Here is a 23,097-nt window from a genome sequence, read left to right on the forward strand (position 1 = left end):
TTTGACTTCAGCATGATTATTTATTAATTTACTGACTCTAAATATTCATACAATCACTGCCCAAACCATGGAATAAAGACCTTGATAAATGTATTAAAAAAAATACATATAAAAATGTTTACCTCATTAGTAGATGACAATCAATAAAACATGAACAAGCCAAGAAGTGTAGGACAAGACCAATCACTTATGAAGGCTGAAATGGCACCCTATTCCCTTTATAGTGCACTCATAGACCAGGGCCCCATAGGGCTCTGATCAAAAGTTGTGCACTACATTGGGAATATGTTGCCATTTGGGATGTAGCCATGAATTTCATTTGCATTGTGAGAAGATTAAGATTCCCCTTGGGTCTACTCCTGCCTCAGATGGATATTACAGTAGAATATTATCAAAAAGGAAACCGTCAAAAATGTTCAGAAAATACAAAAAAACAACCAAACCATAAAAAATAGATTCCTGTTAGTCATGAATTCTGAAATCTCTGACTACAACTTGAAAACATTTATTTTGTTTAGTGATTTGTAAAAACAGGCCACTTTCATGATTTCTCTTCTGCAACCCAAACTTTAACTTAAAGGGATAGTTCAGAATTTTGGCAATGAAGCCCTTTATCAATGTCCCCAAAGTCCGATGAACTTGTGGATAGAATTTGTATGTCTCTGCGTCCAGAATGAGGGAAGTTAGAGGTAGTTTCGCGAGCCAATGCTAACTAGCGTTAGCTTACATTCAGTCTTTGCTCAAAAATAGTTTGCATATGGTTTTCACGAGGTAATCTGACTCTGGGGAAGGAGATAAAGGGTTTCATTGCCGAACCATCTCTTTAAACTCAGGGCTTATTTCTTTAACAGACAAATATACGGCCTAGGCCCATTCTAATGGCAGCCTGCTATTAGGTGGTAGTGATACATGGTGATGAGGAAAGTCACTTGTGGAATCTCTTGCTGGAGTCCTTGGCGTGATCCAGCAGTAGCTGACAGGGGGTAAAGTGGTTACCATAAACCTCCTCATACCTCTTCATCTTCTCTACTAGCTTGTTGGCACCAAAGGTATCCACAAACCGGAAAGGACCTGAACAGAGAAGGTTTAAAGTGAAGGTTGATACATGGTTAGTAGGATTCCTTTTAAAAGCGTCATCCCATGATGAAAGCATTTTATAATAATATAGGCATATCTGATAGCTCAGTCTGAAATACTCAAATTGGACAGTGAAATTATTTTAGTCAAGTACGGCTCCACAAACTGGAAAATAACTAAACAGGGAAGGTCAAAGAGAAGGTACAATAACACTCCTAATTGTAGCACAACAAAAGGCTATCTGCCTACTGTTAAACCTGAAAAGAGTTCAACACCACATACAACACTAAACTGGTTGATGCTCATGTCATGTGATCACCCTGTGTGTGTGGCTCAGCTGGTAAAAGCATGGTGTTAGGTAATGTGTTCAATTCCAACAGGGATTAGATACACATACTAAACATGTACACACTCACTGTACTATAAGTGGTATATAGCATAGTATAAAGCAGGAATATTCAAATCTAGACCTCGAGTTCAGTTCCACTGCTGATTTTCATTCTTGTCCTTTTAGTCAGGGACTGATTTAGACCTGGGACACTAATTTGGGGGCAGTTAATTATCAGAATTAATTATATAGAACAGAAAACCAGCAGTACTCTGTCCGGACCGCCAGGCTCATAACATATGAATACCCCTGGTATGGAGTGAACACCCACCTCCAAGGCAAGGGGGGAATCCCAGACCAAACACAGCTCCTATGTCTCCCTCCACAGGGCCGTTCAGGATCCCCTCCTGCAGACACATAACTGCTTCGTTGACGAACCGAGAGACCAGACGGTACTGGACATCAGAGTCTGAAGACCTGGAGAGAGAAGATACAGACAGGGTTAAGTGGTGATGTGTATGATCCTATATGGCTCCGTTGGTAACAGCTAGCAAATGCAAAAGGTAAAAATAAAAAATAAAATTCATGCATTCAATGTACTTTAACTTGCTTTAGAGGAGACATTTCCCCAGTGGTTACTACTCACACTAACGGATTTGGTGTCAGTTTATATTTCCCCAAGACGTCTTCAATATCGGGGTTGACGTCTTTGCTTTTGAGTCCCGGTGTATAGACGTAGCAGCCCTTCCCTGATTTGCGGCCTGTTGATTAAATTAACTGGGTATGAGATATACCAATGATGATGACCATGCATTTCCCATTATATCATTTGCCACTCTACATTTTTCTTCAATTCCACACATCCTCGCTCTCCTTGCCTCCTCAAACCTCAAAGGACAACAATATTCAAAGTCCCTCCCCAACGCATCTTGATAAAGAGGCAAGGTGAGGATGCAAAGAGTCGAGGAAATATTGATTAAGAAAAGAGTCTTTGTCTCGACGTCCTACAAACAAGATAATTTACCCTTGAATCCTTTCTCCACCATAGTCTTCAGCACCTCAACGTTTCCACCTCCGAACCTCGATCCGAATGCTTTACCCAGGTCCTCAGCTACATGGGCAGCCACGTCAATGCCCACCTCGTCAGCCAGTGTAGCAGCACCCACTGGGAACCCAAAGCCTGTGGTCAGGGCATCTAGCTTCTTGGGGTCAACTCCCTCCTGAGAACACACACAGCCCAACATACAGGTGTATCTTTTTTAATTGTTATTATTGGGATGCATGAAATACCCCCTCCAATTCAACATTGTATATGACAACAGAGTGTCCGTTTCCGAATACCCATACTTGCATCTTAAATAATAGGCTGTTTGAATATGAGGGGGAAAAATGTGTTTTCACATTGTGATAATGAAGTATATTTTAAATGCCCTGATGTCATATTCATTTGGACTATGACAACATGATCATCTGATATGGTGATGTGCTACCGAAATTAACCAATAACGTGAAACAACGCAATCACGCTTTACAAATTCTCAGTATGCAAAAATGGAACGTTTTATAGTGTGTGAATAAATAAAATAATAAATTCAATGCACACTTCTACAATGCAGTGGAAGAGGTGGGCTTCGAGTGATAGGGCCTAATTCTCTTCAAGTAGCTAAACAACCAAACTAGGCTACTTAAATTGGGAAGATGCCAAATAGAGAAGCTTCTGCGGTGGTGTTCAAACAGTGGTGGAAAAAGGACCCAATTTTCATACTTGAGTAAAAGTAAAGACACCTTCAAAGAAAATGAGTCAAGTGAAAGTAACCCAGCAAAATACTACTTGAGGAATTTGGTTTGAAATATACTTAAGTATTAAAAGGTAAAAATCATTAAACATTTCTTATATTAAGCAAACCAGACTCGATTTTCTTGTTTTTTAAAAATGTATTTACAGATAGCCAGGGGCATAGTTCAACACTCAGACATAATTTACAAACAAAGCATTTGTGTTTAATGAGTCTGCCAGATCAGAGGCAGTAGGGATGAACAGGGATGTTCTCGATACGTGCGTGAATTAGTCAATTTTCCTGTCCGGCTAAACATTCAAAATGTAACAAGTACTTTTGGGTGTCAGGAGAAAATGTGACGAGTAAAGCCCAGGCTCTGTCACAGCCCGCCACAACCGGGAGGTCTATGGGGCGACGCACAATTGGCCTAGCGTCGTCCGAGTTAGGGAGGGTTTGGCCAGTAGGGATATCCTTGTCTCATTGCGCACTAGCAACTCCTGTGGCGGGCCGGGCGCAGTGCACGCTAACCAGGTCGCCAGGTGCATGGTGTTTCCTCCGACACATTGGCTTTCGACCTTCGTCTCTCCCGAGCCGTACGGGAGTTGTAGCGTTGAGACAAGACAGTAACTACTAATAATTGGATACCACGAAAAAGGGTAAAATAAATATATATATATATTTTTTTTAAACTACTTAAGTAGTACTTTAACGTATTTTTACTTAAGTACTGTTCAAATGAAGAGCTGGCTTTTTTTTGTGACCAAAGTGGATTTCTGTTTTCTTATTGAAAAGTGTTTCTTGGCCTTCCTCAGAGCTTTTAAAGTAATTACTAAACCATCTTTTGATTTCTGAATTTGTCGGTACCGGGGACTCGGTGTGTGGATACGTTATTGATGTCATGTTAATCAGGCCTTTTGATTTCAACATATGGATTTATCTAGTTTTGTAAGCTAGGCTAACCATTTAATTATAGGGCGAATGTGATAGTCTGTCTATAACCAGCCCGAGAAGGTGTATAACCATTGCTATTCTATTCAGAGTTTAGAGAAATTAATCGAATTGCAAATGAGCTGTTATCAGGCTGGTTAATGCGATGCAGGTCTGTTCAATTTGGAAAAATCGACCTGCACTCGGCCCCGCGCCACCTACTAAGCCAGTTAGGAGCCGCTACTGCGTTTTGGCCGTCGCATACTGCACACTTTCTACTAAATGGTACATGCTAAATAGTATGCGACGATGAATACATAGTATGCAGATGAAGTATGTTGTACGCTACTATGGGCATTCGGACATGTCCAGTGTGTGTGTGTGTGTGTGTGTGTGTGTGTGTGTGTGTGTGTGTGTAATAACACTAACCTGTAGGAGTCTCACTGCCTCAGCTAACATAGGAGCAAGACACCTGGTGGTGTAGAACCCAGGTCCATCCTGCAAACAACAACACAAATGATTATGGGCCCATGAAAAGCACACACATATGTATACAGTGGGGCAAAAAAGTATTTAGTCAGCCACCAATTGTGCAAGTTTTCACACTTAAAAAGATGAGAGGCCTGTAATTTTCATCATAGGTACACTTCAACTATGACAGACAAAATGAAAAAAAAAACAAATCCAGAAAATCACATTGTAGGATTTTTAATGAATTTATTTGCAAATTATGGTGGAAAATAAGTATTTGGTCAATAACAAAAGTTTCTCAATAGTTTGTTATATACCCTTTGTTGACAATAACAGAGATCAAACGTTTTCTGTAAGTCTTCACAAGGTTTTCACACACTGTTGCTGGTATTTTGGCCCATTCCTCCATGCAGATCTCCTCTAGAGCAGTGATGTTTTGGGGCTGTTGCTGGGCAACACGAACTTTCAACTCCCTCCAAAGATTTTCTATGGGGTTGAGATCTGGAGACTGGCTAGGCCACTCCAGGACCTTGAAATGCTTCTTACGAAGCCACTCCTTCGTTGCCCGGGCAGTGTGTTTGGGATCATTGTCATGCTGAAAGACCCAGCCATGCTTCATCTTCAATGCCCTTGCTGATGGAAGGAGGTTTTCACTCAAAATCTCACGATACATGGCCCCATTCATTCTTTCCTTTACACGGATCAGTCGTCCTGGTCCCTTTGCAGAAAAACAGCCCCAAAACATGATGTTTCCACCCCCATACTTCACAGTAGGTATGGTGTTCTTTGGATGCAACTCAGCATTCTTTGTCCTCCAAACCCGACGAGTTGAGTTTTTAACCAAAAAGTTATATTTTGGTTTCATCTGACCATATGACATTCTCCCAATCTTCTTCTGGATCATCCAAATGCTCTCTAGCAAACTTCAGACGGGCCTGGACATGTACTGGCTTAAGCAGGGGGACACGTCTGGCACTGCAGGATTTGAGTCCCTGGCGGCATAGTGTGTTACTGATGGTAGGCTTTGTTACTTTGGTCCCAGCTCTCTGCAGGTCATTCACTAGGTCCCCCCGTATGGTTCTGGGATTTTTGCTCACCGTTCTTGTGATCATTTTGACCCCACGGGGTGAGATCTTGCGTGGAGCCCCAGATCGAGGGAGATTATCAGTGGTGTTGTATGTCTTCCATTTCCTAATAATTGCTCCCACAGTTGATTTCTTCAAACCAAGCTGCTTACCTATTGCAGATTCAGTCTTCCCATCCTGGTGCAGGTCTACAATTTTGTTTCTGGTGTCCTTTGACAGCTCTTTGGTCTTGGCCATAGTGGAGTTTGGAGTGTGACTGTTTGAGGTTGTGGACAGGTGTCTTTTATAATGATAACAAGTTCAAACAGGTGCCATTAATACAGGTAACGAGTGGAGGACAGAGGAGCCTCTTAAAGACAAAGTTACAGGTCTGTGAGAGCCAGAAATCTTGCTTGTTTGTAGGTGACAAAATACTTATTTTCCACCATAATTTGCAAATAAATTCATTTAAAAAATCCTACAATGTGATTTTCTAGATGTTTTCTTCTTCTCATTTGTCTGTCATAGTTGAAGTGTACCCATGATGAAAATTACAGGCCTCTCATCTTTTTAAGTGGGAGAACTTGCACAATTGGTAGCTGACTAAATACCTTTTTGCCCCACTGTACATGTATGTATGTATGTATGTATGTATGTATGTATGTATGTATGTATGTATGTATGTATGTATGTATGTATGTATGTATGTATGTATGTATATATATATATATATATATATATATATATATAAAATCCATGTATTAGCATCATTATGCTTATCAACACACTTAGGGAGAATACCGGAAGTAAGCAATGAGCAGAAGCTCACTCACCCCGACAACAATGATAACTTTGCCCTGCTTCAGGCCTACAGCTACAGCAGAGGCAGTGGTGTCTTTAGAGGTCTTATCTGTAGTGATGATCTCCAACAGCTGCATCTTGTCCACTGGAGAGAAGTAGTGCATGCCAATCACCTACACGATAGAAAATACAATAGAACTTTATTTACATGTATCCATTATACAAAGAACCAACTCGTGCTTTTAAACAATCTAGAAACCTAATACTCCACAAATGACTTTGTAATTTCGATGACGGGTATTCGTATCAACATTTGAGCTTTTATAATAAACAAAATGTCTTTACAGTGTTACATATTAGTTTCTAGGGCACAACATGTGCTTCAAAAGCAGCTAGAATTTATATAGGCAGTATCTCAATCAATTTTCATGTGCTACCAATAAAGGGTTAATTTAAAACCTTGCCTACAATACAGAAACAGGAGACAAGCTCCTGTCCCTATTGGCGGTACTGATTCAGACAAGGCTTACTCGTCCAAAGCTTGCTTACTTATACAGAGACGGCAACAACTTTTTTTTTGCTCTCACAGTACCCAGCCCCAACCACACAACACATGTAGAGAGGTTATTGTAGACAACGGGATCCATAAGGGACAGCCTTTTGTTAAACAGGAATGTTAACCCCATTGAACTCTTAAGTAAACATACCTTTTCTGGCCTAATGCTAGCAGCAGCGATATCTTTGATGGGGAGAGCAGATGTGTTGGTAGCAAATATACAGTGAGGGGGGATCACCTGCGATCAAACAAAAGTTCATTTAGAACAAACATCTTGTCCAATAAGAAATGCTTATTCGTGTTGTGAGAAAACGCGTTCTGTTCCGTGCCCTAATGAACACAGCGCTGATTTTAACATTCAGTGCTACTCACAGCTTCCACCTCCTTGATGACTCTGTGTTTGATGTTGAGGTCCTCAAACACAGCTTCTATGACCATGTCAGCCTTCTCAAAGCCGCTGTAGTCCAACTGGCCAGTTAAGCTGGCCAATGTGAAGTCCCTCTCAAATGACGTGATGGTTTTCTTTTTGGTTTTGTCATTGAGGCTGGTGAGGAAAGTGAGGGCAGGTTTATTCTCAGGACCTAGAACCAAATCTCGTGTGCGTCAGTTAGCCGATTTACATTTTATGTTAACAGTCTGTCAAGAGTGATTAGGGCAGGTTCAACAACATTCATTTAGTCCCTTCAACAACTACAACTATGCTTTAAAGGGATAGGGAACCGGGTGACAGGTAGCCTACCATTTAAGCGCTTTGGGACAGTAGTTTTTCACTAGGTGAAAAATCTGTTGATGTGCCCAGGAAGGCTAATTGCTCATGTAAAACGTAATAGTTCACCCAAATGACACATTGGTTTCCTTACCCTCTAAGCAGTCTATAGACAAGGTATGACAGCATTTCATGCTTTAGTTTAGTTTCCCTGGCACTGTATCCACATGCTAACCATTTAGCATTTGTGGCACAAATCCCATTCAAGTCATGTGAAGGATACTAGCATTTTTCACATGTCCAAATCATCCAAAAGTATCTAAAATTGATTGTGAAGCTCAATGTCAAATAATTGTAACATTATAAGTGAAAAATGCAAACATATGCCACAATTACTAAAACATAAGCATGTGGAAACCGTGCCAGGGAAACTATACCAAAGCATGGATTGCTGTACGAGTACGAGTACGAAAGTATGATGTAATACAGAGTACGAAACTATGATGTAATTTTGGTGAACTATGGCCGGTTCCCCAGACACAGATTAAGCATAGTCCTGTGCAAAAAAAAAAAAAAGAGAATCTCCAATAAAAATGCTTCTTAGTCCAAGACCAGATGTTTCTGTAGGAAACCATTTCTATGAGTTTTAACTGCAACCGTCCTGTCTGTGACCCCATATGCCAGACAACCAGGACATTGTGTAGCCGATGTAGAATCGATAGCTAGTTAGCAGTGACCTATCGCTCTCTGGTAAACCCACCCTTTGTAGACCTGCTGCTGGCCCCTGCTCAGGCCCTCCACTGTGGTGTCTTTCAGGACAGTGTGAATGCCCTTGTCCACAGTCACCTGGGCAATGCCTGCACCCATCAGACCTGCTCCCAAGATGGCCAGGTTCCTAGTGGATCAGGGATGAAGAAACACATGGTTAGAATACAATAGATTGAAATGATTGTCCACCAAGGAGGATTTTTGAAATTACTATATTTCCAGTTACCATGTTAACTCTTTACTAGGGCTGACCCCAATTAGTCGACTGTTCAGTCATTAGGCTGTTGGTTGAACAAGATTTATTTATTTAGTATACACTACCGTTCAAAAGTTTGGGGTCACTTAGAAATGTCCTTGTTTTTGAAAGAAAAGCAAATCATTTTTTGTCCATTAAAATTACATCAATTTAATCAGAAATAGTGTAGACATGGTTAATGTTGTAAATGACTTCTGTTGCTGGAAATGGCAGATTTTTTATTGAATATCTACATAGGTGTACAGTGGCCCACTATCAGCAACCATCACTCCTGTGTTCTAATGGCACATTGTGTTAGCTAATCGAAGTTCATCATTTTAAAAGGCTAATTGATCATTAGAAAACCCCTTTGCAATTATGTTAGCACAGCTGGAAACTCTTGTTCTGATTAAAGAAGCAATAAAACTGGCCATCCTTAGACTAGTTGAGTATCTGGAGCATAAGTATTTGTGGGTTCGATTACAGGATCAAAATTATTCTTGTTCTGAGAAATGAAGGCTATTTCATGCGAGAAATTGCCAAGAAACTGAAGATTTCATACAACACTGTGTATTACTCCCTTCACAGAACAGCGCAAACTGGCTCTAACCAGAATAGAAAGAGGAGTGGGAGGCCCCGGTGCACAACTGAGCAAGAGGACAAGTACATTAGAGTGTCTAGTTTGAGAAACTGACGCCTCACAAGTCCTCAACTGGCAGATTCATTAAATAGTACCCGCAAAACACTAGTCTCAACATCAACATTGAAGAGGCGACTCCGGGATGCTGGCCTTCTAGGCAGCGTTGCAAAGAAAAAGTCATATCTCAGACTGGCCAATAAGAAGAAAAGATTAAGATGGGCAAAATAACAGACACACTGGACAGAGTGGCCAGCACAGTCACTGGATCTCAACCCTATTGAGCTGTTGTGGAAGCAGCTTGACCATATGGTACATAAGAAGTGCCCATCAAGCCAATCCAACTTCTGGGAGGTGCTTCAGGAAGCATGAGGTGAAATCTCTTCAGATTACCTCAACAAATTGACAACTAGAATGCCAAAGGTCTGCAAGGCTGTAATTGCGGCAAATGGAGGATTCTTTGACGAAAGCGAAGTTTGAAGGACAGAATTATTTCAAATATAGTCTTGACTATATTTCCTATTAATTTTGCAACTCATTTCATGCATATTTTCATGGAACACACAGACATTTCTAAGTGACCCCAAACTTTTGAACGGTGGTGGTAATATATATATATTTTAGTACCAGTCAAAAGTTGACACCTACTCATTCCAGGATTTTTCTTTTTACATTTTTCTACATTGTAGAATAATAACAAGGAAATAACACATATGGAATCATGTACTAACTAAAAAAAGTGTTTTTTTTCTTCACCCTTGGCCTTCATGACAGCTTTGCACATTCTTGGCATTCTCTCAACAAATTTCATGAGGAACGCATTTTAATTAACAGCTGTGCCTTGTTAAAAGTTCATTTGTGGAATTTCTTTCCTTAATGCGTTTGAGACAATCAGTTGTGTTGTGACAAGGTAGGGATGGTATACAGAAGATGGGGCTATTTGGTAAAATACCAAGTCCATATTATGGCAAGTACTGCTCAAATAAGAAAAGAGAAACGACAGTCCATCATTACTTTAAGACATGAAGGTCAGTCAATCCAGTAAATTTCAAGAACTTTGAAAGTTTCTTCAAGTGCAGTCGCAAAAACCCATCAAGCACTATGATTAAACTAGCTCTCATGAGGACCGCCACAGAAAAGGAAAACCTAGAGTTACCTCTGCTGCAGAGGGTAAGTACATTAGTTACCAGCCTCAGAAATTGCATCCCAAACGAATGCTTTAGAGTTCAAGTAACAGACACATCAACTGTTCAGAGGAGACTGCGTAAATCAGGCCTTCGTGGTCAAATGGTGGGAAATAAACCACTACTAAAGGACACCAATAAGAAGAAACTTGCTTGGGCCAAGAAACACGAGCAATGGACATTAGACCGTTGGAAATCTGTCCTTTGTTCTGATGAGTCCAAACTTGAGATTTTTGGTTCCAAACGCTGTCTCTTGGTGAGACGCAGAGTAGGTGAACAGATGATCTCCACATGTGTGGTTCCCACCGTAAAGCACAGAGGTGGTGTGATGGTGCTTTGCTGGTGACACTGATTTATTTAGAATTCAAGGCACACTTAACCAGCATGTCTACCACAGCATTCTGCAGCGCTACCCCATCCATCTGGTTTGCGCTTAGTGGGATTATCATTTGTTTTTCCAACAGGACAATGACCCAAAACGCACCTCCAGGCTGTGTGAGGGCTATTTGACCAAGAAGGAGAGTGATGGGGGAGGGGTGTCAATGAAAAGTACAATAAATGTAAAATGCACATAAAATGTATTCAGTCTTATGTCAGATTAACATTTTGTCCTCCCCTTTAGTCTAATAATTTTTCAATCATCTCCAAACTGTTCCCTCTTCATTGCTACCATGGTTATGCATTCCATATTTCTTCTGTAAGGAAAACTTCTATTTCGCCCTATCCATATAGGCTAATTCCCACAAGTGTAAGGGGTTAAAGGTTAATGGCATAACCTATCAGCATAAATGTTTTGAGCTCCAGAGATCTCAGAGCTGCGTCTGATCAGTATTCTAATATAATTTGCATTTCTCACTAATTAAAACCAAAATATAGCCATTTAACTAGTTTTGGGTCAAAGGTCATCACTTACTTCACAGGTCTCTCAGGGACTCCAAAGCGGTTCTTCTTGCATGCCACTTGGCCGTGGTAAAGGCCAATCAGCGCATTTGATTCAGAGGTCATTGCCAGTTTGCCAAAGTTCTGTAACAAAATAATAATTGTAAAATGTTTCATACAAAACCATTCAACTTATTGATAAGAACATTATGCATTTTTACAGTATTCATAATCAATCTAATTCAATGTATATTCTCTCACCTGTGCTTCCGCCAAATAGCCAGAATCTGGGCCCTGCTCCAAGCCAGCCTTCACACTCTGACGGGGGAGAAAGGGGAATGAGAAGTCCTAAGTGTCTTTTAAGAAAACCAAGGTGTGAGTGAACCCATTCTGGAGCTCTGCATCTACTTTCAAAAACAGCCACTTCATATCATTATCTCACTAAAATCATCCTCATCATTATTGAATGATTAAGTAAATGACAAATTCCTCCTACCTCAATGATTTTCAAGGGGGCAGGATACAGTCCCTTGCTCATCTTCATGACTTTGGCTGTGACAGTTTTGTAGATCTGTTGCCGCACAAACTCAATGCCCATTACATAATCTTGGACTTCTGCAGAGGAAGGAGTGAAAAGAAAACAAGGTGATGGTAACATATGGCAAGGTTGGAAAACAACAACCATGAGAGGCCTACATTTAAAAAGCCTGCCTTTGTTTTATGTAGATTATATACAGAGGTGTGGCCAAATTCCCCATTTCTTCTAAATTAAGTTTAAAAACTTTCCAACATTACAGGACAAATTGTATTTTTGTCAACTTAAAAAGGAGCACTATGCAGAAATCGCTCCGCCATTTGCTAAAATTAGAATAATTTGCCTAACTTCAGTTTGTGACAAAATAAGCAAATATAATGTAGAGAATCATTGTACCATCCTAAACCACAGTGAAATATATTTTCCATTACCAAAAATATTGTATATTCAAGCTGTTTGAAGCCGGTGTACAAAACCAAAAGTAAAAGATTCAAAAACTTAACTTAAGAACGGGAAGCATAGAAATAGTCCACATAGAAGAGATCAACTCTTCTTAAAACAGATCTAAAACTCACATTTCTATGTGAATTTGGTCCGGTTGCCCAAAACGTTACATATTGCAGCTTTTAGTTTACAATTTTGATTTAGAAAATAAAAACAATTGGCATGAACAAAATTGTTGACATCCCAGAGCTAGCACTTGCTTCTATAGCCTTTGGCAAAGATAACCCCCGACAGGTGCTTCTCACATCCATTATCGAGTTTGCTCCACCCTTCTATTAGCAATTTGACCAATTAAACAAAATTAGAGCTCTTTGGTAACACAGATCAGCTCCGTGATTTATAAAAATAAATTTTTTTTTTTTTTTTTTTTAAAGCGTTTGTCTGCAGTCATCTTGGCCAAAGGCTGATTAAACAAGTACTCTAGCTCCGGGGTGCCAATAATTTTGTCCTTGCCATTTGTCTTTATTTTCTAAATTAAAATGATAAACTTAATGCTGCAATGTGTAACTTTTTAAGGGATCAACCAAATTAACATAGAAATGCAAGTTACAGATCTGTAATTCTCATTGAAAGCATGTCTAAGAAGCAGTAGATCTGTTCTGTGCGTGCCATTTCTATGCTTCCTGTTCATAAGTTTTTTTGTGTCTTTACTTTTGGTTTTGTACACCAGCTTCAAACAGCTGAAAATACAATATTTGTGGTAATTGAAAAGATATTTCAGAGCGGTTTAGATGGTACAATGATTCTCTACACTTTGGTGGCTTGTTTTGTCATATACTGAAATTAGGCGAAATATTAGAGTTTTAGCAATAAGGAAATGGCAGAGCGATTTCTGCATATTGCACCTTTAAGTTAACAAAAACATTGGTTCTGCAATGTTGAAAATCCAGTAACAAGGTGTGGATTTTTTATTTCAATTTATTTTACAAGAAATAGAGAATTATTTAAGAAGGGTGCCAATATATTTGGCCACAACTGTATAGTAAGTCATTCTTGGCATGAGCCTTTGTTTTTGGGCTCTATACTAAGTGCCATGTATATCTACATTGTATTTGGGTCTAATACTTACTCTGCATCATGCCTTTCTCCTTGGTGAGAGAGATCTTCTTGTTGACGATTCCTTTGGCACACTGTATGGCAACCTCCTCCAGGTACTCAATGGTCCTCTCCTCTGGACTCTTCAATCCAGGTCCTGGAATATCAAAAGGGCATAAATTAGAAGCATTTAGACACCGGACCTGAAAGTACCTGACCCGTAAAAAAAAGAACAAAGAATCTCAATGAACATTTCATCAATAAACATTTATTTACTATAATATTGATTAAAATTAATTGAGAGATTACTATACCTAGTGGGTCCACTAGCTGGTGGACCAGACCCATCTTCTTGGCTTTGTCTGCCCTGATGTTTCTTCCTGTCAGCATCATGTCAAAGGCACCGGGAATACCCACCTGAAGACAACATTGATATTTATGACAACATTCCATTAAATAAAAATAACATTTTTTTTAATCTGCTGACCACAAATCAAGAAAATCAAACACTGCTACAACAGGCAAAATCAGTGCTGCAAAGCTGATCAACTTAAGAATACTGAAGCCCTCTGCAGTTGTCAGTGTGTGTACTGTAGCAACTATGATTTGCTGTTGCATTGCACTAATATCACTCTGAAATACTATTGTAGATCAAAGTTACTGTGCTATTCAGGTACAGTTTATGGATTTATAAAGTATTTCCCCAGATACTGACCATTTTAGGGAGTCTCTGTGTTCCACCAGCTCCAGGGAGAAGACCAAGCATCACCTCAGGAGTACCAAGGACAGTCTTTTTGCTCTTAGTAGCAACTCTATACTGACAGGCGATGGCAAACTAAACACACAACACATTAAACATTGCATTTAGAAAATAACAACTTGGGGAAAAAGGAACTAAACTCAAATTGGTCTTGTTAAATGAGAATAATTTAATGTACCTTAGGACTTAATGTCTGTATGTTATTGACCTTTGTCCCATCTATGTACATTTTGTATTCCTGATGCTCACGGCGATAAATCAATTTCCTATCTGCCGTAACTGGATCTGGCGCCTCTGTTTGACTGTTTCCGTCCGGAACCCATTTCCCAGGATCCAGTACCTCTCGTGGCATGATTATTATTATTTTTGTTTGTTTGCAATGTAAAAATTCAAATAAAAGCAATCACAGTTAATTCAAGTTGACTTCTCTGTAGTTCTCATGCCCCGTAAAAAAAAAACGTAATGTGAAATAGTGCCCGATATTGTAAGAATTGATTTGGGTTGGCCGGACCGGGTTTATGGTTTGCACAACATTGTAGCCTAGAGACCAACTCGTGGCTCTTGCTGAGGTGAAAATAAGAAATTTGTTCTTAACTGACTTGCCTAGTTAAATAAAGATGAGAGACAAGTCTTTCTAGGATCTCTCTCCCAGCTCTGATTAGACATAAGCCTGCAACTCATCTCTCCACTTTATTTTTTCCTTATTAGAATCATAGCTGTGGGAAGGGTGCTGCAGCACCACTGATAAATTGAAATACATTTGCCAAAGATATAGAATTACTGCTGTCTGTTCAGAAAGAAATGTAATAATTCAGAATACTACACCAGGAGTAGGCCTATAATTTAGCCACGGAGAATTGAAAAAAAGAAAAGAAAGGTAATAATTTTATTAAATAGTCCAGCTGTGGATTGTGTGTAGCTCAGTCACAAGGCATGTCTACAGTCGTGAACGTGCGGCAAATCTGTCAGTGAACATCATGTAGGGAAAACAGGCCAATATTTCAAATAGAATCGCTAGGGGAGGACAGGTTAAAAAGCCAATGGATCCTGCTGAAAAGAGAAGACTTATCTGTCTGTAGGCTACTAAGTCATCAACTTCCAAATAGGCCTATTGTAAAACAATGCTGATCATTCAAAGTAAAAGAGAGATAAGCTTTTGGCACAAGCGCATCAGCCAATCGCCAGTGAGTGAGCTGCACATCATTGGGTGAGTCAGTGAAACTGGAAAGCTTTTTTAGGACTATAATTTCCTCTTTATATTGTACAACATGTGTCGCCATACACCTAGGCCTACACTATTGATGGATTCAAGACAAGGTCGTTTTTTTATTGATCTCAGATTGTCAGTGTCAAAGTAGCCTGTCATTCGTGTGTTCCGGTACCTCAGAGCCCCCCAGGTCACCACCCTCTTGGACTCACTTTTGGTTCCGTCATCTCCCCATTTCCAAATTAAGCACTGCTATTACAACAAAACAGTGTAATGGTAGCCACTTTGCTCACCTCTAAGCCTCCTCCTAAGCAGGGGCCATTGATGGCTGCAACAATAGGTTTGGGAGAATTTTCAATCCTCGCAAACATCTTCTGTCCCTCCTGAGAAAGCTTTGTGACCTCTTCTGAGGTGTTACAGGCCTGGATCATGCTGCAAAGGAGAGAAGAGGGAGTGTGTGTGGGGATAAGAGGGGTGGGGGGGGATAAGAGTTAGGGTTGCAAAGCTACCGTTAACTTAGAAAAGTTAGCGGAATCTTCTGTAATTTTGGTCATCTATAGTAACTTGGATAATAGCGCTATTAATTACATAAATAAATCTCAGAGCGCTGTAAAGCAAAATATTTTTTTTAAAACAAGCCATTTAAAAACAACAATCATGAGTAGATAGACGGTCAAGAGACTAAAGGTTGATAAAGTTCATGGCTTGATTGATGTCAGCGGAGGGAGGTGGTCAAAGGATAAGCTGGGAGCAGACAGGCAGCACCATCCATGCAGTCTGTGGCTTCGTAGTAGAATTATTAAGTTAGAATTCCGTACTAGCAACTGGACTCGTAGCTAGCTACTCTTCACTACTGCCATAATGCAGCACACACTTGGGTGATGCTACAGCAGTCAAGAGACGCCAGAAAGACACCACACCTCAATAGTAACTCAGGAGTAGCCGTATAACATAGTCCACCATAGAGTCATGGCCATCTATCATATATACACACACACACACACACACACACACACACACATACATACATACACAAATACATACATACAAATACACTGCTCAAAAAAAGAAAGGGAACGCTTAAACAACACAATGTAACTCCAAGTCAATCACACTTCTGTGAAATCAAACTGTCCACTTAGGAAGCAACACTGATTGACAATAAATTTCACATGCTGTTGTGCAAATGGAATAGACAACAGGTGGAAATTATAGGCAATTAGCAAGACACCCCCAATAAAGGAGTGGTTCTGCAGGTGGTAACCACAGACCACTTCTCAGTTCCTATGCTTCCTGGCTGATGTTTTGGTCACTTTTGAATGCTGGCGGTGCTTTCACTCTAGTGGTAGCATGAGACGGAGTCTACAACCCACACAAGTGGCTCAGGTAGTGCAGCTCATCCAGAAGGCTTGCTGTGTCTGTCAGCGTAGTGTCCAGAGCATGGAGGTGCTACCAGGAGACAGGCCAGTACATCAGGAGACGTGGAGGAGACCGTAGGAGGGCAACAACCCAGCAGCAGGACCGCTACCTCCACCTTTGTGCAAGGAGGAGCACTGCCAGAGCCCTGCAAAATTACCTCCAGCAGGCCACAAATGTGCATGTATCTGCTCAAACGGTCAGAAACAGACTCCATGAGGGTGGTATGAGGGCCCCGACATCCACAGGTGGGGGGGTTGTGCTTACACCGTGCAGGACGTTTGGCATTTGCCAGAGAACACCAAGATTGGCAAATTTGCCACTGGCGCCCTGTGCTCTTCACAGATGAAAGCAGGTTCACACTGAGCACGTGACAGAGTCTGGAGACGCCGTGGAGAACGTTCTGCTGCCTGCAACATCCTCCAGCATGACTGGTTTGGCGGTGGGTCAGTCATGGTGTGGGGTGGCATTTCTTTGGGGGGCCGCACAGCCCTCCATGTGCTCGCCAGAGGTAGCCTGACTGCCATTAGGTACCGAGATGAGATCCTCAGACCCCTTGTGAGACCATATGCTGGTGCGGTTGGCCCTGAGTTCCTTCTAATGCAAGACAATGATAGACCTCATGTGGCTGGAGTGTGTCAGCAGTTCCTGCAAGAGGAAGGCATTGATGCTATGGACTGGCCCGCCGGTCCTCAGACCTGAATCCAATTGAGCACATCTGGTACATCATGTCTCGCTCCATCCACCAACGCCACACCAGACTGTCCAAGAGTTGGTGGATGCTTTAGTCCAGGTCTGGGAGGAGATCCCTCAGGAGACCATCCGCCACCTCATCAGGAGCATGCCCAGGCGTTGTAGGAAGGTCATACAGGCACGTGGAGGCCACACACACACACTACTGAGCCTCATTTTGACTTGTTTTAAGGACATTACATCAAAGTTGGATCAGCCTGTAGTGTGGGTTTCCACTTTAATTTTGTGTGAGACTCCAAATCCAGACCTCCATGGGTTGATAAATTTGATTTCCATTGATAATTTTTACGTGATTTTTGTTGTCAGCACATTCAACTATGTAAAGAAAAAAAGTATTTAATAAGAATATTTCATTCATTCAGATCTAGGATGTTATTTTAGTGTTCCCTGAATTTTTTTGAGCAGTGTATATACATACAGTACCAGTCAAAAGTTAGGACACACCTACTCATTCAAGGATTTCTCTTTATTTTTTTACTATTTTCTACATTGTAGAAAAATAGTAAAGAAATCAAAACTATGAAATAACATATGGAATCATGTAGTAACCAAAAACAAAAAAAGTGTTAAACAAATTAAATATATTTTAGATTCTTCAAAGTAGCCACCCTTTTCTTTGATGACAGCTTTGCACACTCCTAGCATTCTCTCAACCAGCTTCACCTGGAATGCTTTTCCAACAGTCTTGAAGGAGTTCCCACATCTGATGCAACACTCCATCACTCACCTTCTTGGTCAAATAGCCCTTACACAGCCTGGATGTGTTTTTTGGGTCATTGTCCTGTTGAAAAACAAGTGATAGGGCACTCCAGATGGGATGGCGTTTTGCTACAGAATGCTGTGGTAGTCATGCTGGTTAAGTGTGTGATTTATTCAGAATTCAAGGCAGACAATGTCATCAGCAAAGCACCCCCACACCATCAGACCTCCTCCATGATTCACAGTAGAACCTCTTTTTTTTTTAATTTATCAGTTATTTTTCCAGGTAAGTTGACTGAGAACACGTTCTCATTTACAGCAACAACCTGAGGAATAGTTACAGGGGAGAGGAGGGGATGAATGAGCCAATTGTAAACTGGGGATTATTAGGTGACTTGAGGCCCAAATTGGGAATTTAGCCAGGACACCCGGGTTAACACCCCTACTCTTACGATAAGTGCCATGGGATCTTTAATGACGTCAGAGAGTCAGGACACTCGTTTAAAGTCCCACCCGAAAGACGGCACCCTACACTGGGCAGTGTCCCCAATCACTGCCCTGGGGCATTGGGATATTTTTTAGACCAGAGGAAAGAGTGCCTCCTACTGGCCCTCCAACACCACTTCCAGCAGCATCTGGTCTCCCATCCAGGGACTGACCAGGACCAACCCTGCTTAGCTTCAGAAGCAAGCAAGCAGTGGTATGCAGGGTGGTATGCTGCAGGCAGAGATCATATGCGGAGATCATCCGTTCACCTACTCTGCGTCTCACAAAGATACATGCAGTTCGAACCAAATATCTCAGATTTGGACTCAACAGACCAAAGGACAGATTTCCACCGGTCTAATGTCCATTGCGCGTGTTTCTTGGCCCAAGCAAGTCTCTTCTTATTATTGGTGTCCTTCAGTAGGTTTCTTTGCAGCAATTTGACCATGAATGCCTGACCCACGCAGTCTACTCTGAACAGTTGATGTTGAGATGCATCTGTTACTCTGTAAAGCATTTATTTGGGCTGCAATTTCTGAAGCTGGTCACTAACTTATCCTGTGCAGCAGAGGTAACTCTGGGTCTTCCTTTCCTGTGGCGGTCCTCATGGGAGCCGGTTTCATCATAGCGCTTGAAGAAACTTATTGAAATTTACCGGATTGACTGACCTTCATGTCTTAAAGTAATGATGGACTGTCGTTTCTCTTTGCTTATTTGAGCTGTTCTTGCCATAATATGGACTTGGTCTTTTTCCAAATAGGGCTATCTTCTGTACACCACCCCTACCTTATCACAACACAACAGATTGGCTCAAATGCATTAGGAAGGAAAATAAATTACACAAATTAACAAGGCACACCTGTTAATTGAAATGCATTCCATGTGACTACCTCATGAAGCCAGTTGAGAGAATGCCAAGCGTGTGCAAAGCTGCCATCAAGGCAAAGGGTGGCTACTTTGAAGAAACTCAAATATAAAATATATATATTTTTTTGTTTAGTACATGATTCCATGTGTTATTTCATAGTTTTGATGTATTCACTATTACTCTACAACGTAGAAAATAGTCAAACTAAAAGGAAAAACCCTAGCATGAGTAGGTGTCCAAACCTTTGACTGGTACTAATATAAACAAACAAGAACAGATTGGGAAGTGAGGTGAAAGCTATGATCCCTTATTGATGTCACTTGTTAAATCCCCTTCAAATCAGTGTAGATGAAGGGGAGGAGACAGTTTAAAGGATTTACAAGCCTTGAGACATGGATTGTGTATGTATGCCATTCAGAGGGTGAACGGACAAGAAAATATTTAAGTGCCTTTGAACGGGGTATGGTAGTAGGTGCCAGGCTCACCAGTTTGTGTCAAGAACTGCAACGCTGCTGGGTTTTTCACACTCAACAGTTTCCCATGTGTATCAAGAATGGTCCACCACCCAAAGGACATCCAGACAACTTGACAACTGTGGGAAGCATTGGAGTCAACATGGGCCGGCATCCCTGTGGAATGCTTGACATCTTGTTGAGTCCATGCCCTGACAAATTGAGGCTGTTCTGGGGGTGGGGGGGGTGTACATGCAACTTATTATTAGGAAGGTGTTCTTAATTACAGACACCTGTGATAATCTGAAGTATTCAAAAAGGCCAATAGATGTCATCTGGTGAAAATAAAAAGGTATGCTAACCAAAATTCTTAGTTACCTGGAAAACTGAGTTTCAAGTAATATACCCTTCCTTAGCAACCCTAATCACAACACTTAGAACCTAGTACCCAAGAACCTTGCATAGTGCTGAAATACTTTATGCTAGACTAAAATGCAACATTTTCAATATTGTGTAGGCCTAGGTATCAGAACATCAAACAAGAATGAGTTCAGCATTTTGAGTACACAGCATGTAGGCCTAGGTGTCACCAAAGCTAATATTTTCTATAATATAATGTGAAAGGTGTGACTGACTTGATGTCAGCTCCTGCAATGAAGCAACCAGGCTTGGAGGAGATGAGGACAGCACTCTGGACTGCATCGTTGGCCAAGACCTCATTAAATACTTCTATCATCTCATTCTGCATTTGGACCGACAGAGTGTTGACCTGCAGACACAAAAGACAGATTCAGATTTCAGTCTCATGTATGAATTGAAAAATGTAAAGGAAGATGCAATCATCTTTATGTAAATTACTTTGGAAGTTGGGTCATTCATCCGAATAACTGCCACATCCTCTTTGACTTCATAGTTGACATGGGTTCGGGCTGTGCAAAGAGAGCGAATATCTCAAAAATAAATGAAATTAACAAACTCCATACTTTTATTAGGCTAATCAAATCTAGTTAATATCCCACTAACCAGTCTTTCAACTTACCTGACATAGCAGGTGCAACTGAAAAGGTACGACATGAGATATCTAAAAATATAAAAAAGAAAAGGGTTACATTTAATTCAGCTAGTTACAAAAGATAACAAGAAAACATACAGCTATCTATCTTAGGTGATACATGTGTCTCTGTATGGGAAGTAAAATAAGGCAAAACTTTATTTATTCTCAGCCTGGGGGTGAGATAACTCCCATTTAGTGTTGATGACAGACTCATGGTGGGAGGGACATGTCCCCCCCCCCCAAGTTCTGAGCAACATTTATTTATATTTTTTTTGATGGACATAAGACTAAAAACAAGGAAATCCGCTCCAATCCATTTTTATTTTAAAAATCTGTTCCAAAGTATTCCCACGCATAATAGAGATACATGATCATATACAAATGTAAGGTTTTAAATTGTAACATTTTAGTCCTAATATTATATCTGTTTGGGCTTGCGGTCAATTTGCAGTCTACAATTTATTTGTAATTTCTTCCTTGGAGGGCATAGGCCCACCCTCCTGGCAGCCAGGCCCACCCAGTGGAGAGCCAGCCCCAGCCAATTAGAATTCGGTTGTTTTTTTTCAGCTCATGAAACATGGGACCAACACTATACATGTTGCTTTTATATTATGAATACCATATACACACACACACACACACACACACACACACACACACACACACACACACACACACACATATATATATATATTAATATTCTTTAAAAAAATAAAAAATTCAGTGTAGATGATGAAGATTGCCTGCCTGCTCTATGGTTTGACCTCAAGACACTGACCTCTCACCTAGATTCCCTAGCTACCACTCCATCAGTCAGGGACACGTTGATATTTTGTTAAACAATGAATGGCAAATGGAAGCGTTTATTGTAAAGTGTAGATGTGTTTAGACAACAAAATTGCAGGAAGAGTTTGACTTGACGATGAGTGAGTGATCATAGTTAGCTAGCCAACTAGGCTAACATTAGCCAGCTAACGTTAGCTAGTGAACTTCATTCATGTGACGAAGCTATCTAGCAAAGTAATTTGCTCAGGCGGTGAAAGTTTACTCAATTGAACGTGTTATCTTCATCTAAATGAATAACAAATAGGTATCTAAACCTAGAGGTGTCTAGTAACGTTTTGTTGCTGGAAAAACTAGCGTTAACTAGCGTTAAAAGCTAACGTTAACTAGCTGCCAGAAGTATACCAGTGGTAGCTAGCTAGCCAGCCAGCCAAGTTAGCTGCATCTCCAGTAGAGACCCGTCGGGTTTCCAAAACATGGCTAAACCGTTGAAAGACAGATGACTTTGGAATCAATTCCACACATTTCAACACAATTTTACCTGAGAGGACGTTGTATCTCTTTGCTGTAATTCTGGAGAGTGCACCCAGGGATCGAACACCAGCCATCTTGGGAGGTCAAGAACACCGAAACAAACGGACTGCTGACAACCGGAAGACGCATACTAAAGTGGGACAAAAATCTGCTGTGCCCCCTTGCAGACAGGCGAGACATAAAAGTATTTATATTGTCAAAAATATTCATATCATTTTTACACTTATTGTTGATATGTGCAAGAAAACATGAGCGGTTCTGACAAATGGGACGTTCATCAGCTTCACATAATGTCAGTTGTTTTGGTGAGAATGATAGGTCAGGATGCTCTCACTATTCTCACTGCCGTTTTTTTTATTTAGAGCGTCTCTCTCTCTCTCTCTCTCTCTCTCTCCCTCTCTCTTTAAAGCACGTTGGACCTACTGTATGCTTATAATAATGGCTCTTATAATAATGGCTCTTTTCTAATGGAGTGCTATGGAAGACAGTAGACATGGGTGGATTTGTACAAAGGACTCAGTGTTGCCTTTATACTCAGTGGGCCACTATGGTGGTTATGTCAAGTTGTGATCCTTGAGCCAAAACGCACATTCCTACTCA

General features: G+C 40.7%; 1 protein-coding gene across 1 annotated transcript; it reads right to left on the reverse strand.

Moving 5' to 3' along the window:
• Window positions 1–22,655, reverse strand: hadhab (hydroxyacyl-CoA dehydrogenase trifunctional multienzyme complex subunit alpha b). Its single transcript, XM_024436959.2, has 20 exons — window positions 22,505–22,655; window positions 21,166–21,207; window positions 20,985–21,055; window positions 20,762–20,895; window positions 15,746–15,884; window positions 14,201–14,320; window positions 13,800–13,902; window positions 13,520–13,642; window positions 11,908–12,026; window positions 11,673–11,729; window positions 11,446–11,555; window positions 8,469–8,603; window positions 7,375–7,546; window positions 7,154–7,240; window positions 6,479–6,619; window positions 4,540–4,608; window positions 2,430–2,625; window positions 2,052–2,166; window positions 1,737–1,882; window positions 1–1,071 (listed from the first exon to the last, which is right to left on the reverse strand). Exons 1-20 carry the CDS (start codon window positions 22,569–22,571, stop codon window positions 926–928), a joined length of 2,292 nt encoding a protein of 763 aa, XP_024292727.1. The 5' UTR covers window positions 22,572–22,655; the 3' UTR covers window positions 1–925.
• Between the last annotated feature and the right edge of the window lie 442 nt (window positions 22,656–23,097).

The sequence above is a fragment of the Oncorhynchus tshawytscha genome, linkage group LG11 (genome assembly GCF_018296145.1).
Source record: "Oncorhynchus tshawytscha isolate Ot180627B linkage group LG11, Otsh_v2.0, whole genome shotgun sequence".
Classification (NCBI taxonomy): Eukaryota; Metazoa; Chordata; class Actinopteri; order Salmoniformes; family Salmonidae; genus Oncorhynchus; species Oncorhynchus tshawytscha.